This window comes from Engystomops pustulosus, chromosome 9 (assembly GCF_040894005.1).
Source record: "Engystomops pustulosus chromosome 9, aEngPut4.maternal, whole genome shotgun sequence".
Classification (NCBI taxonomy): domain Eukaryota; kingdom Metazoa; phylum Chordata; class Amphibia; order Anura; family Leptodactylidae; genus Engystomops; species Engystomops pustulosus.
Genome location: NC_092419.1, coordinates 46,889,151 through 46,905,013, shown reverse-complemented (window position 1 = coordinate 46,905,013; position 15,863 = coordinate 46,889,151). Strand labels below are relative to the sequence as shown.

Here is a 15,863-nt window from a genome sequence, read left to right as displayed (position 1 = left end):
GAGATGCTGACAGACTGTACAGGCAGTCCCCAGGTTACATACAAGATAGGGTCTGTAGGTTTGTTCTTAAGTTGAATTTGTATGTAAGTCGGAACTGTATATTTTATCATTGTAATCCCAGACAGAACGTTTTTGGTCTCTGTGACAATTGTATTTTAAAAATGTTGGGTTGTCATAAGAATCAGGATTAACAATAAATCTTCATTACAGACACCTGTGATAACTGTTATAGCTGTTTATTGTAGCCTAGGACTAAAGGACAATAAATTACCAATATCCAGAGGTCCGTTTGTAACTAGGGGTCGTATGTAAGTCGAGTGTTCTTAAGTAGGGGACCACCTGTATTCATCCTGGATAGTTTAACTGACATTGATACAAGAGACTAAAGCCACGAGTCCAAGCAATGGTGCAAGTGACTTCAACTCAAATCTGAGTTGACTGATGTCTCCAGAGCACTGATAATATTCATGTTTGTAGAACAATATTTTTTTTGTGTTTGTAGAATTATAGAATATTTGAGTAAAACAATACCCCCAAAAAATCTTAAATACTGTATGACATAAAAAATCTCAAAATTAAAATAGTAGAATTGCATACAATATGAATATGTTGGAATAACTGAACCAGTCCCTATATCAGTGATGGCAAACCTTTTAGAGACCGAGTGCCCAAACTACAACAAAGACCCGCTTATTTATCGCAAAGTGCCAACACAGAAAGTTAATTTGTGATTTATACTCCCTTCTCTGTCACAGTTTTCATTGATACCAGCAACCTGAGGACACCAATATAGCAGACAATAGTCCAGGTAGAGCTGTCACTTTAAAATAGCTCTGTGCACAGCAAGTGCTGGGCTGTCTGGGACTGCAGGAAGATACCTGGAGTCATCTCTGATGATGGCCTGAGTGCCCACAGAAAGGGCTCTGAGTGCCACCTCTGGCACCAGTGCCATAGGTTAGCCATCACTGCCCTATATCTACAAAAATGTAAATGTGAATGTTGCATAATTTGTACACAGGGGATCAGTATAATTTGCCTACATCATGGCAAATATTTACTTAGCTAAAAAGTGCATTTACTTCCATTACAACATAAAATGTAGATTTAACTATTAAAGTAAATGTAGGCCATGCAAGAGATTTTACCATAAATGTATTCACAAATCTCTACTATGGCCAGAGGCACGGAAAATGGAAATCTCAGGCAAGCCAGTTCTTGTGCAGCCGAGCAGAGATAAAGATAGATACAACGGGGAAGAAAAAAAATAACATTTTAATCTCAACGCACCCAAGATTTAAATAGTCCTTTTTTAACCCCAAAAACCTGCTCTTTTACAATGGGTTTGGTTGAATTGGAAATGAAACATTTCAATAGAACCAGATGATGAAGTAAAACCTATTCAAATTGAATAGGTGGAGGCATACAGCTGTATATATCTGGGGTTAAATAATCTTTGGATGTTGTTCCTTGGCCTAAAAATCCCTTTTAGAGTGAATTCACTGATGCCAAGTGATCAGCGGTTAAAGTGGTTGGTCACTTTAAAATTCAACAGAGTAAGTATAAGACCCTAATAGGGTCACCCATATTATACTTGCACAACCTTGTTAAAGTCTGTGGTTCACCATGGGTCACGTGAATCCTGGGGAGCAAACCTCTGGACTTCCTATGAAGTCCTGATGCCTGGTGGCTTCTTGTGTCTGAACGCCCCCTCCCCTCGGTGTTTGGTGGGGCATGTGGTACATGCACCAATGAACACTCCCTCTATCCACCAGAAGCCAGCAGGACACAGGACCTTACTGGCAGCAAAGGGCAAACCTTCATAAAGTAAGTGTAATATGGGTGACCCAATTGGGCTCTTATACTTACCTGTTAAAGTTTGTTATAAGTGGCCAACCCCTTTAAGATAAAGTCACACTTGGGCTGAGATACATAATCAATGATGTAACACATAGGCATGAGTAACAAATCTTTTTCATAGAGCGGGCCCCTATAACTATATACAGTGCTCACCACTTTACAAATGAGTCCACTCCAGAAGGTCTGAGCTGTGGTAAGTCTTTAGTATCTTTCACCCAGATGTGGACTTCTCCTGAGGCTGGGCGCTTTGGACCTGAAAAATAAAGTTTAGATTGTTTTCCCATGTCCACCATCTTCCAAATCCCATTCCTGAAAATATGTTCTCTTGTATGTTACATTATGTTATGCTTATTCTGACAAGATGTATCCTATGCCTCTACGTTAGAGCCTGTATATAATCTTAATAAATGTTGTGGAAAAACTGTGCCTTTTTCTAATATGTGCAGCAACAGTATGTGGGAGCTGAAGCCTGACAACTTTATTATAACAGAAACTGTCAAAAATGTGAATTAAAATTGAATATTTAATATTTCAGCCCCAGCGTAATATCAGAGTAAAGGACCTAGCCCGTATTGTATATGCAGACGGATAGCAGAGAAGGCACATTTACCATGTTACCGTGCTATAAATCGCATTGGTGATCAGTGTTTTAGAGGAAATCTACCATCTAAATAAAGCATCATAAACCAAGACTTGACTCCAAACTATTTCACTCATAATTCTAAAATATTCACGTATTCAATACAAAATATTTATAGATATATATACATGACAATACCAGACTGAACCAAAGAGTATCTTACCAAGAGTTCCTGGAGGGATATACTTAATGGACAAATTCATAACACCTAGGTGATCCAATCCATTCATGGCAGAGAGACTCTGTTGGATGTAAAGAAACAACTCCATTTAATGTTATAATGCAGTGATGGCAAACCTTTTAGAGGCCAAGTGCCCAAACTACAACAAAGACCCGCTTATTTATCGCAAAGTGCCAACACATAAATTTAATTTGTGATTTATATTCCCTTCTCTGTCACAGTTTTCATTGATACCAGCCCCTGAGGACACCAATAAAGCAGAAAATAGTCCCAGGTAGAGCTGTCACTTTAATATATATAAAATACCTCTGTGCACAGCAAGTCCTGGGCTGTCTGGGACTGCAGGAAGATACCTGGAGTCATCTCTTGTGATGGCCTGAGTGCCCACAGAAAGGGCTCCGAGTGCCACCTCTGGCACCAGTGCCATAGGTTAGCCATCACTGTTATAATGGAATCCCACATAGTTGTTAACACAACCCTTTTATGATTACAGTAAATGGAGACATCTTCTTTAACATAAGATTAAATTTGAGGAGTCTTGCAGATGCAATTTTGCCTTCTTGTTCTTTCATTGTAAAACTGTAATTCCTTAAAGGGAACCTGTCACCAAGAGAGCCATTTTTAGCACTCCCCCAGTCCCCACAGAGCTTAGAACATACACTGCCAAAGTGTTTTTGTATAAAAAATTGGTTTTACAGAAAAAAAGATATGTTATATTGTACCTTTCATTAGCATCTGCTGTGTGACTAGGCAGTTGCTAAAAGGGAGGGTCTGGAAAGGAGCAGTCCCCCCCCACCCTTGGGGAACAGCTACTACATGTGACCTTTTCAAATATATGAAAACACCCATCACTTGGCTTAGCGACGCCCCCTGCTCCTCTACAGCCAATCCTGAGTGTGGGGAGTTATTCATATATTTGAAAAGGTCACATGTTTCCCAAGGGTGGGGGGAGGGGGAATGCTCCTTTCCAGCCCCTCCCTTTTGGCAACTGCCTAGTCACACAGCAGATGCTAATGAAAGGTACAATATAACATATATTTTTTTCTGTAAAACCTATTTTTTATACAAAAACACTTTGGTAGTGTATGTACTATGCTCTGTGGGGACTGGGGGAGTGCTTAAAATGGGTCTCCTGGTGACAGGTTCCCTTTAACAACATTCTGGTTTGTTTTCTTATATTCGAGTTTGTGAATATTCTAGTCGGCCTCCACTAGGGGGTGCAATTATCACATCCACTACATGTGCATGTCTAACAGTGCATGCTACAAAGGCTTATTTTAATATGAATGATAGTTTTAGTTAATCCCTTGTTATACAATGGGAAAGTAACTTGTAAATAAGTTTTCCTGAGTGTCAAAATGAAAGCCATGTCTGCAGTGCTACCTTATAGAAGACAGCTCCCTCTGACTTTCATGGAGCCTAGTGACATGACGAGGGATGATAGATAAACCAGTAAGAAATGGACACCCAACTATAAACAGTACTGTTTGGATATTATTGCATCTCATCAGTACAGTATGTAGAACTGGTTTTGCTAGGTGAGAGGCCATTAAGGTAGGTCAGGAAAGAATTGATTCTTCATATGGAGCCTTTCCTGGTCACCTTTTTCAGGCTTTTCAGGTTTTTCTCAGCTAAACAGTGAGGTATTTTGCACAGTTGTATTGCAGATCAATTTTGTACTTCACTATATAGAGATTTTTTGGAAAGTTTTAGAAAAATAAATAGCATCTCTAAGTCTGCAAGACTGTATTATCAGAACCAGTGGGATCTAGCCATTTCTATTGAGGGAAGCAGTACCAATGATACTCATTATAGACTAATTTCTCAGGGTTAAGCCTGTCTTATGCGCAGGGGTAACAATTTATATATTAGAGGAATCATTTCATACCCGCGGTTTTAAGGTGTACCAATTAGGCTTTCTATTACTCCAGTCCCAGCTGGTCAGATCAATCTCTAGTTCTCCGAGAAAACTGTTCCTGCCAAGTGGGTCATTGTGCCACACAGAGAGATTAAGCTTCTGAATCAGCAGCACCATTTTTTCAATTTTGTACTAGAATGAAAAAAAAAAATACATAGGAAAAGTCAAAAACACTTTATGTAAATTCAGAATATAACAAGAAGGAGATGTAGAGATAAACTCTGGATGCTAATGGGCAGGGGGTCAATAAGCCACTCTTCCTTGACTAGGGCGTCATACTGAAACTTTAGAACTTTGAAAAGGAAAGTTGACAATAGTAACGGAGAGAAGAATGGAATATGAGTCACATGAGACTGTTACACCAAATCAGTGGCCTCTGCAGCTCCCATTGATACAGAACAACTAATTTCTCCGGGACCAACAGAGGCCACAAATTACGAACAGTGGTCCCATGACCCTTTAGTTTTTGTTTTTTTTTTTTGATTACCCCTTCCTTGGCCCACAGGATTTAGAGATTTGTGGAAAAACCCCTTAAAGGTGGACATACACAAGATCACCAACAGATTCAGGTTGTTTTGGCTTTTCAGGAAAACCCTGAGGTGGAAAGGTAAAGCTCATACTTATTTTTTTCTATATGGTTTCTATTTTTATTTGAACATGTGTGCCTCACAAAAACACAGATGTCTGCACTGTCTGACTGCTGCAATGTAAAATCCATAGGAAGGACATACCCTTAAGACTTCATTGTAAATAGGATTGGTTGTCTTTCTTTTGACTGAAGTTTTCCTCTTTCCCATCCTTGCTTTATCCGGCAGTAAGTAAGTCTTGACGTACCTAGAATATTTTAAATGTTTTATACTTTCTAATGTCAAATCACATACGAACTTGTAATTGTGAACACATTACAGATTGACCTCTATGCCCACTGTGACCTCTGGTGAATCACTCTAGATTCCAGTAATTTACTATACTTTAGTCTCCAGCTACTATATTACAAAATATACTTGTTCCGACTTACATACAAACTCAACTTAAGAACAAATCTACAGAAATCTTGTACGTTACCTGTACTGCCTGTGTGTATATGTAATAGATGTCACAGCCTAAGCCCATCGTTGTTCTCCGAATGTGACATACCAAAGTAATCATAGTTTCACATCACACATTTCACACAACAAATTGGGCATGAGCTACAATCCATTCAAGCATATAGCATTCTGGAATTGTAAATGAAGGCTACTGGTATGATGTTCAAATCTAAAAAATACTTCAGTGCCAACAGGAGCTACAAGGGACCTTGTAGTGTCTGGAAATCTTTCCCCCTGTTCTCTGTATTGAGAATTATATTGCACGGGCTGCACATGTGTCTTTTCCCTCCTCATCAGGAGATCATCTACCTTTCATGTCAGTAAAAGAACACTTTGGTAAAATGTAGCTTCAAGCGATATAGTATTCTCCTAGAACACATCTATATGGAAAAGAGTGCTGAGCTATATGATACTTCACTACAATTAGAATAAATTTCACCAGATGTAACTGCAGAGCCATCACCTCTCACTATGTATAACTGGTAACTAAATAGAATTTGGTATCCATCAAACATTGAGTTGTGCTGTGGACTCTCAGCTCTCTAGGTTTAGAGGTACTATAAATATACTGTATCCAATATGTACAACTTTTTGGATAAAAAGAGTTTTAAAAACATACACACTTGGGACCTGTACAACTTAATTTTAAAACCCTCCTAAGGTATTCCATCAATGGCTCATGTGAACTGTACAGGCCGGGGCATGAGAAGAGTTTATGTAGAGGACGCAAACTAAGCTTTTACTTTAGGCCAGTGATGGCGAACCTTTAAGAGACAGAGTGCCCAAATTATAACCAAAATCCACTTATTTACCGCAAAGCGCCAACATTGCATTTTAAGCAGTAACTTATTGCTACTTGCTCTTCAACATCTATCGGTCGTATTGGCCCCTTCAGGCCACTAATACAGTTGAAAGAAGGAGGGCACATCCAGACTATCATTGTAGCTTTTCACCAGCGTTCTCTCTATACAGTAAGAATGTCTAGTCCAGATATTGCAGTTCTATCAACACTTTCTTACTTTTACAGCAGTTCCAAACAGCCAATGAAGTGTAGTTTTAAAATAGTGCAGATTACAGCATCTCTTAAATTACTTGGGTCTGCAGGAAGATTTGGTGAATTTGGTCCTGTTTAGTGAGCTCGGTCTTGGGGTCAATGGTCTGAGTGCCCACAGAAAGGTTTGCCACCACTGATTTAGGCTCATAAGTCGTTAGCTGTGCCCCCATTATATAACAATGGAGATTTACTGCTGTGAAATAAAGCAGCAGCCAGGCTCATTTATGATCCGTACAGATCGTGTTAAACTGTAAGGCTCACATATTATAGTTGCATAATGAATGTATTTGTGATGCCCCTCCTACATGGTGTTGGGCAATTGGGTAAGTGTTTACTTACAGTTTAGAACCGTTAATTGATTATCAGGTCCCGTGAAGTATATTTGTGTAATAATATCCCAGAACATCAGGGAAAGTGCTTCTCACACAGCAAACACAGGATCTGATTACTATAATGAACCAGTAATAATAATGAATACAATGTCTCTGTGTCTCTTCTCTTCTCTGTTGGTGCTGTCAGGAATTATTTTTGGCACCAGTATAAAAACATTGCTAACACACAGATACATCTTAATGCAGACTGTTTGCAAACGGAGACATTAATTGCACTTGGATGTGACACAACATTTGTCAAACAGGTTTCTCCTGAGTTTCATAATAGTCACATTCTATCATGTCAGCAAAACAATAGCCCTGCTCTTATGTACAGGTGTAGGTGTATCTGAGACATACCAATGACTAGTGTACGGCTGCTCCCCAACATCACTGTCACCTATACAACCAACACTAACCGACTCTTATGTGTTTTGTTATGACGTACAGTGGGATACGTCTGTGCTGTATGTTGTAAGGAAACAATGGCCTGGACTTGGTGACACCAAAGGAATCAAAAATATATAAAATTTTTTATTGAATATGCTACTATTTTGTATACTCTTTGGTGAGACTTTTCTAAAGTTTTTGTTCCTCTCTAAGTATGTAAGGCTGGGTTCACATTACGCCTTTTGTATATTCTCAACGTGTACATCTGGAAAGCTGAGCATATACATTGACATATAGTGGCAGACTGAAGTAAAGTTTTTGCCTCTGTTTGACCACTATACACTGCATCTGGTGAAAACGGCAAGATAGGAAGATGTAGAAAGCTACGTCTCTTGCTCCTGCTGAGCGGCATACACATTAAGCATAGACAACACAAGCCTATAGGGAGCGGATACAACTTATTGCACACCAGAGCCCCAGCCACTGAGCGGATACGTCACTCAGCAGTAATACCGACATACAGTGGGAAACGTCTGTGCTGTATGTTGTAATTTGGATTTGGAGCCCTGAACTCCTCTGGCAAAGCACTTCAGCCTCAATTGAATATTTCAATAGTGAAATTTTGGCAGAGAAGGACCAGATGGACAATAAAAACTAAGGTATCGGTGGCATGTGTGGACAAAACTCTAATTAACATAGATTGGTACGTTGAGATAAGTTTGTGGTAGGTAAATCGTGGTGGCATATTCACATCATGTGACCCTGTCCTCCTAGCTATATGGTTTAATGTGCATGGTAAAACAAAATCACATCATATATACTCATTCAACTTGAACAGCTTCATCACCACACATACAGCAGTATGACAAATACATTCACACTGCCGTATGGTGGACGTATATACGGCCGACATATATACGGCCAACATACCCTACGGGAGCAGTGCACGTGTGGCACCCTACTGCTTCTTACCCCGTGAAGAGATAGGACATATCCTATCTTTTCACGGCACATGGCGCCCTACGTATATATCCCTATGGAGAGGGGCGGAGGTGGGCAGCGCTCACCACCTCCTCCTCTCCCCGCATGCTGCCCTGTGCCCTCCATGCAACGGCAGTGTGTATCCAGCCTAACACAGTGACCAAATAAACAAAATTTGTTATCAATACAAAGTATAACATATATAACGGGCAACATAATAGTAAAATAACTATCCTTACGGGTCTGAGCGTCCTTTCTTCTCATCCACCACAGCCAGGTCTCTACACTGAGACACGTATATCTGGAACTCCCGGTTCTTTTCATCATAATCCAGGGAAAACTGAACTGTTCCCTGAGCATCCACACTTCCAAAATCCCCGCTGTAGACACTGAGGACACTATTACTGACCTGCCGTAGCAAAATATCATAATATTGTATAACGTATAACATAAAGTGGTTTTACCCCCAACAATCTAATATTGATGACAACTTTCCAAGGACAACTTTCAGCAGGGCCATGATACTGGGTCTAGTTGTTAGTAACACTTTTGTTACTAATATTGTGTATGAAGCTAAATGTTAATTTTCTGTTTTCTTCTGATAACAGATGCAGTGTTAAATATGTAAGACTGGTTAGGCTTGTTCAGCCGGGAGAAATATGGCTTAGCTGTGATCTTTAATGTATAAACACATAAAAGGTCAGTACAAAGAACTGGTATATGCTTCACTCATATCAAGGAATGTACAAATGTGCCAGGCCAAGACAGAAACATGTTTGTCATAGTAAATAATAAAATATACAGAATATATCATAAAATAAAATATATCAGAAACTACTGAAAAGGCTCTGCTGGTGCAGGAAGGAATTATCTTTTGAACCCCTCTAGGACCTCCACCAATTCCTAGCTATGCTAACGCACAGCCCTATAACTGTCAGTTAAAATGAAATACTGAGTATGTTCCTGTGGATGTCATTCTTGACCACAAAAATTGTTCTTCATTCATCCATCATTCATAAAGTGCAAATGCACTTTCAGCTGGGGGAAAAAAAAATAATGATATATCCAAATTAGGAGAGGTAGGCACCCCTCCCCTTCTATCAAACTGTTTATTATTCCATTGTATGTACCTGTTGCTTTATTTTATGCTTTATAACCCTTTCGTTTGTAAGCACCGTCCTTTTTGATATTAAAACTTCACTTTAATAAGAGCCTTCTTGTGTTCTAACAATTCAATAAACTCATGCCATGTTTGTTTCCATGGGGCACAGACTGGAGAGATAGCATCACTGGACACTGGAGGGGCCACGGAGGTAAATATGTTTATTTTTTTTAACCTGCCACATCTCGCCTATGCAAGTCTTTTTTTATACCCTCGAACAACCACTTTAAAATGCTGCATATAAATACAGCAGAATGTACAGTGTTATCAGTTCCTCCTGCTGCAGATAGGACACTATGTACAATCTGATCAGCTCCTCCTGCTCTAGAACATGTTGTCTACATGTTGTATAAGAAACAATTTAAAATCTGCCCAGCCTTCTCTATAACATGCTGCTTGGCTCCTCTTGCTCTATAACTTTCCGCCTTCATATCATACATCATGTTCAACTTGCACTGTGATAGTAGTAGTAGTTCCCTCTGGGGAAGTTCTGGTTGCTCTTGTTTTAAGAGGTACTTACCGAAGATACAGATGCCATATCAGAAGAGTTGCTGCCACTGCTAAGGGTCTTTCTATGTCTCTTAAAGTTAAAGCTGATTTCAGAGGCAGTGTCAGATTCAGTCTAACAACAAAACAGAAAAAATTATTTACTGAAAAATATATGTACTGCATATTACTGTTTCTATTCACACCTATCTATTCTATCCTGTGAAGGAGTTATGTCCACTTTAAAAAAAGATAGTTATCACATGGTTCAGTTTTTTACTCTATTCATCTATATAAGAAAGTTTAGCAAATAAAGTGGAAAGTATGCCGATGCAAATAACACTGACAGCATAGGCATTGGAGTCTACTGACAAATTCGGTGTGAAGTGTGAACAGACCATTCCAATGCCTGCTGTAATACAGAAGCTACACCCATCTGGTTTTAGTGTTCCTGTCCTTACCTCAGAATGCAGGGCAGGAGTGGATCTGCTCAGCTCTTTAGCACGTTCCGGCTCCAGAAGTTGGTGACTTAATGTGCTCGGCTTGTTATATGCTTAGAGAAACAAACAAAGAAAATTAATGGTGATGAACATAACCTTGAGGAACAAAAAGGATACACTGATGTGGCCTTAGCTGTGTCTATTACATGGTCATAGAACTGCACATTTGTTTTCCTATTTTCCCTGTAAGATCTTTGCATATAATGTGCAACTTCCCTGCAAGAAGAAAAAAAGATTCCTTTAAATCACTTTAAATCAGATTAGTGGAAGAGGAACCTAAACACCAATGGGTTATATGAAATTTAAAGCGTGGTCCCAGAGTCACAACTGATCATCATATGTGGGAGTGACCCTTTGGAACTGGATTTATCATAAAGCCACAAAGCTCCATTCAATGTCTACAGGACTGACAATAGCGATGGTGATAATAAGTTGTAATTATCAGATAACCCCTTTAAGAATGTCTCTTGCTTAGGATGTAAAAAGGCAAAGCATAACAATTATGATTTCAGAAAATGTATATATATGGATGTATATATAGATACTAAATGTTTTAAAATGTGAACCCTGGAACTGTGACCTCCTCATCCAATGTTCTGAAGAGTTGTCATACACGGACAGGTTAAGACTACCATGGACCCTGGGTTTTATGAAAATTGTGCCCAACCCCACAACTTTTCTTCCTAAACACAACACCAGAACCAAACTTCTTGGGAAAGGAGGGTCCGATTTCTGTTCTGCAGTTTATGGACCTTTGGAGGTCCACCCACTGCTGTAAACTGCTGTAAAGGGACAATAAAGAGGACCTTAGGGTTGCATGGCCATAGGTCCTTTTTCCTGCAGTTTCAAACTTGGAGAGTGGTATGGGTGGACACAGACTCCCTAAAAGGCTGCTACTCTTTAGCACCAACCAAGCAACGTAGTATGCTTTTCCTAGGCTAAGCTATTTACTGGTGGAGGACCAGCAGAAGCACAGATTTTGTACTTCTATCAAATGTAATCTAAATGCATCTCTGTGCTTAAAATTGTAATACTATTTTATGTAAACAAGTATATTCAGGAGCAGGTTTGATGGGTAGGTAAAGTAGGCATAAGATGCAAAGGCTCAGTGGCCAAATATATAGATGTTTATTTTTTAACTTTTCAGCGTCTACAGTAAAAATATTAGTTTCAACGATAGATGAATGTATTACTTTAATCTCATTTTTCATTTTCCATGTTGTTTGCATCTTCCCTGCACAAGTCGTCAACAGCTCTTTATAGAAACACAAAGACGTGGAGGAAATATTTTTTTACACCTGACTCCACAAATTGTATCAGGAAAAGGATGTGGACGAACAAATAGTAGATTTGTAAAAGGGTCAATATGATGAATTGAATGCTTGGTTTCCTAGGTACAGGGACAGATTGGTGCTAGGACTGCACTGAAATGATTTGTTACTGGCTTTTAGAGAGACAAGGACAATATTTGGAAGATATACTAAGAATTACTAAGAGTCAATAAATTATATTTGATATAAGACTTACTTTCTGTGCTTGTATAGATGTTCACCATGCTTCTTGCATTGCTTACGTTGCTAGCCTTTGATGCCACCTTATCCTCAGGATAATCATTACCCATCCGACCTAGAAAAGATTTGAAGAGATATGTCATTCATACGGCATAAAGTAATTGATGCTTATTGTCATGGCATATTAAAATTTAAAAACGTTCAAACCATATTTTTATTGTTGATAGACTATTTCAGTAGAGTTTTGGGAAAATGCAAATACATTTTCCAAGGTTGAAAATGGAATACAATGCCTTATTTTGCTACTCTGTAAGACAGCCCCCTTAACACCAAGCTTGACCTACAAGAAGCCTAATAACATGATTTAGCCAAACCAGTATGGAGTGGCGTGTGGGGGATTGCCTGGCCTGCGGCTCCCCATTATATATTTAATAGGGAGCCGCCTCTTCTTAGTGAGCAGAGGCTAATGAGGCAGCTCACTAAGAAGAGCCGGAATTCCCATCACTAGTAGAAAGCACTGTCTTAACCTTGTTGGGCCTCTTCAGTACAGCATAGGGAACTGGTTTGGCTGTGTGAGAGGCTATTGAATAGGGTTAGGGAGTAAGAGTTCTCCTTATGGAGAGTTTGCCAATCACGGCAGCCTAATGGGCATGTGGAAACTTAAAGGGCATCTAAATTAGGTCTGTATGTAAATGAGCCTGAGGGGATCCAGGCTCCATAGTTGTTAATGGAGCCTGGAGCCCCATAGACTGCATACAGTCTTTCATCCTGGTGGTAGATGTCCTTTAAAGCCATTCATGCTCCACTTGGGAATTCTGGGAAATATACAAATAAAATTCTTAGGTGGGAAATGGAAAAGAATATAGTGTATTCATGGACTGCTTGTGTCTAATACATGGAAAGCTTAGCTCCTACAGATACTCTTTTAGCTACTCTACACTACGGATAAAAGCTTGCGAATAACAATGGATTAAATCATCGGAACTTGCCTATCTCGGTTGGATTAGTAAAGAATGTTGTGGAAGGCCGCAGTGGGGATGTTAGAATTCAACATTTTCCCACAGGAATTAAGCTGCTATCAGAAGGGTCTACCAGAGGATCACCCACCTCTCCCTTTGACAAGGTTAAACATGCATGTATTTTCAAAGCAGCACCAAAATTACTTGTAAGCTAACAGCTATCCAAAGTGAATGCGCAAATTAAAGAGACCCCAATACAGCAGATCTCACTAGTGCTAAATGTCAATTACATTGCATTTATCAGCTCTTATCAGCTTGCGAAATAGATTTCTACTGGCATCTACACAAACACCCACAAAAAGTAATACCATTCTCAGTTTCCTGGGGTGTATGTTCTGTTGTATCTTCAATCTTGGGTTTATTGTCTGTACCTGCCTGCTCTTCATCAGAGGACACCGTATCAATTAAAATCTGAACCCTGCTATAAAGTGACTCTTTTACTTCAGGTTTGCTTTGAGGGACAATGATTTCCTCCAGTGAGTCTGTTATCTCCGGCACAGAATTGGTTGGTGACTTGTCTTTTGGAGAAGACGGAGTATCAGCTTTGTTCTCCTTGGAAACGGAAGAAGCTTTTACTGGAAGCTTTGATTTCTTAGAACGGTTAACTCCACCATTGTCCTCACTGTGTGAGGTTGTCCCATTACTTTCTGATACAGAGACACTCCTAGAAATAGATGAACCCTTGCTTTTTGCATAAGTTGATCTTGGTATTGAAGAGGATGACGTTTTTCGAAGTGGCACCACGTGGACCATTTCATCGTCACTAGAAGAGGCAATTTGAGGTCTTTGTGAGAAATACTTCACTCGAGGTGTATACTCTGGTAGAGATCTCTCCTCACTATCAAGTTTTGTGCTAGTATATTGTATAGGGACAGAGTTTGGTTTTGCAGCACTCTCCTCAAAAGTCTTTGTATCTTTTGCTTCTTGCTCCAAAGGGCTGTGACCTGCATTCTCTGAATTCCCAGCTCCTTTTTCCCAAAACTTTTTAAGAGACATAAACTGTCCTTTGTCCAGCACCGGCTCTTGCTCTCCTTGCATCTCTTTCATTGAATGAACTTCAAAGTTTGCATTTGTTTTGACATTTTTAGGCAACTCTATTTCTGGCGTGGATAACCCAGACTGTGCTAATGTTTCTGTCTTCTTGGAAGCGATGCTTGAATGATCCAATTGTGGTGAAATGTCAGTCTTTAATGCGTCCCTGCTTGTTTTTCTTTTGACTGGTATCTTACTTGGACTAACACTTTCTTCTTTTGGACTTTTGTCAGGGGACAATATTTTCCTGGCAAGAGGAATAGGTTTTGATATTGAATTCCTATTTCGTGCACTGCCCTCCTGCAAATTACTTCCATGTTCCCCTATTGAAAAACAATAATAAATTATACAAACTAATTCTTGTTTGTCAACACAGCTTCTGCGATTTGGCATAACTCCTTTTATAGCCTAAGTATCTAGGCTACATGAAACAATTACCTAATCCTGTGGATTTTTCTTAACATTCATAGGTCCTTAGTTACCTTGTGTATGATCGCCTAAAGATGTATTACAGTTTTGCTGGTAAAACTCATGAAACTTGTCATCACAATTTCTTAGCAACTTGATTCAGTAAGGTAATGTTCTCAGTAATGTTCAGTAAGGTAATGAACTACATTCTGGAAAATTAATTTTCCCATCTCAGAATACTGACACTTCCCAAAATGCAAACACAGATGAGCACTGTGTTTGCAGATACTGAACAAGCAGCAAATGCCAATTTCAGGGTAATAGGGAGAATGGGAATAATGTACAGCCCGAAGTGTGGTGTGAAAAACATACTGTTGAAGCTACGATAAAATTGGGGCTAACGGTGGCAGAATTTGGAGGAAGACACCACCAATTGGTAACACTCAGTTGGCAATCCATGTTTTTCAGTTCAGCCATGTTTGTAACTCTTTCAACTATTTACCTTATATACTCGAGTATAAGCCTAGTTTTTCAGCACAAAAACAATGTGCTGAAAACCCAAACTCCGCTTATACTCGAGTAAAAAATATATAGGTTTTACCAGGTTTTTGTGGTAAAATTAGGGGCCTCGGCTTATACTTGGGTCGGCTTATACTCGAGTATATACGGTAGATTAAAACATTTTTTTTATTCCTTATGTACTTCTTATATCATCATGCCATTCCAAACATTTTAAAGGGAACCTGTCATCAGTTTTAACATGGGCCTAATAATAGTATAGAGCACATAGGTATAACAAACCAACTTTAAGAAGTTTGTTATCCCTTTTTGATTTTACCCCTGTAAAACGCCTAAAGGAGGAGGAATTTACTATTTGTAAATTCCCCGGCTCTGCTACTTTGCTTGGGCGATCGCTGAGATGTACATGTATGTCGGATGCAGCAACAGACCACATTTCCTGATCTACATGTACATCTTATGGCGCCAAACGGATCAACTTTACCTGGCTTCCGGCCAACAGCTTCCTTCAAGTCCCGGGGGTGTTGTATCTCAAAATCTAACAGGTGCCTCCTCATTAGCATTTGTAATTCCCTCTGGGCCCTGCTCATCAATATTCCAAAGCAACCCCCTCCCACATCCTCCCTCCTGACGTTGGCTCACTGCACAGGCAGAGCCTGCACTTAGCTCACCATGCAAGTGCAAGCTTTGCTTGTGCGGTGAGCCAACGTCAGGAGGGGGAATGATGAAGGAGGAGGATGTGGGAG

The 15,863-nt window shown here is 39.6% G+C and overlaps 1 protein-coding gene across 6 annotated transcripts in view; it reads right to left on the bottom strand.

Moving 5' to 3' along the window:
* LOC140077722 (synaptotagmin-like protein 2) overlaps window positions 1–15,863 on the bottom strand; it is a 50,330-nt gene that overhangs the window by 1,522 nt on the left and 32,945 nt on the right. For 5 of the 6 annotated variants that reach the window (XM_072125130.1, XM_072125131.1, XM_072125129.1 and 2 more), the window contains 9 exons: window positions 13,467–14,513; window positions 12,156–12,254; window positions 10,590–10,681; window positions 10,163–10,264; window positions 8,720–8,889; window positions 5,328–5,430; window positions 4,567–4,728; window positions 2,661–2,739; window positions 2,011–2,110 (listed from right to left, as the gene is read on the bottom strand). In XM_072125130.1, coding sequence (XP_071981231.1) covers window positions 2,011–2,110; window positions 2,661–2,739; window positions 4,567–4,728; window positions 5,328–5,430; window positions 8,720–8,889; window positions 10,163–10,264; window positions 10,590–10,681; window positions 12,156–12,254; window positions 13,467–14,513 — 1,954 coding nt within the window. The remainder of the gene's footprint in view (window positions 1–2,010; window positions 2,111–2,660; window positions 2,740–4,566; window positions 4,729–5,327; window positions 5,431–8,719; window positions 8,890–10,162; window positions 10,265–10,589; window positions 10,682–12,155; window positions 12,255–13,466; window positions 14,514–15,863) is intronic. The other variant, XM_072125135.1, reaches the window with a different exon arrangement.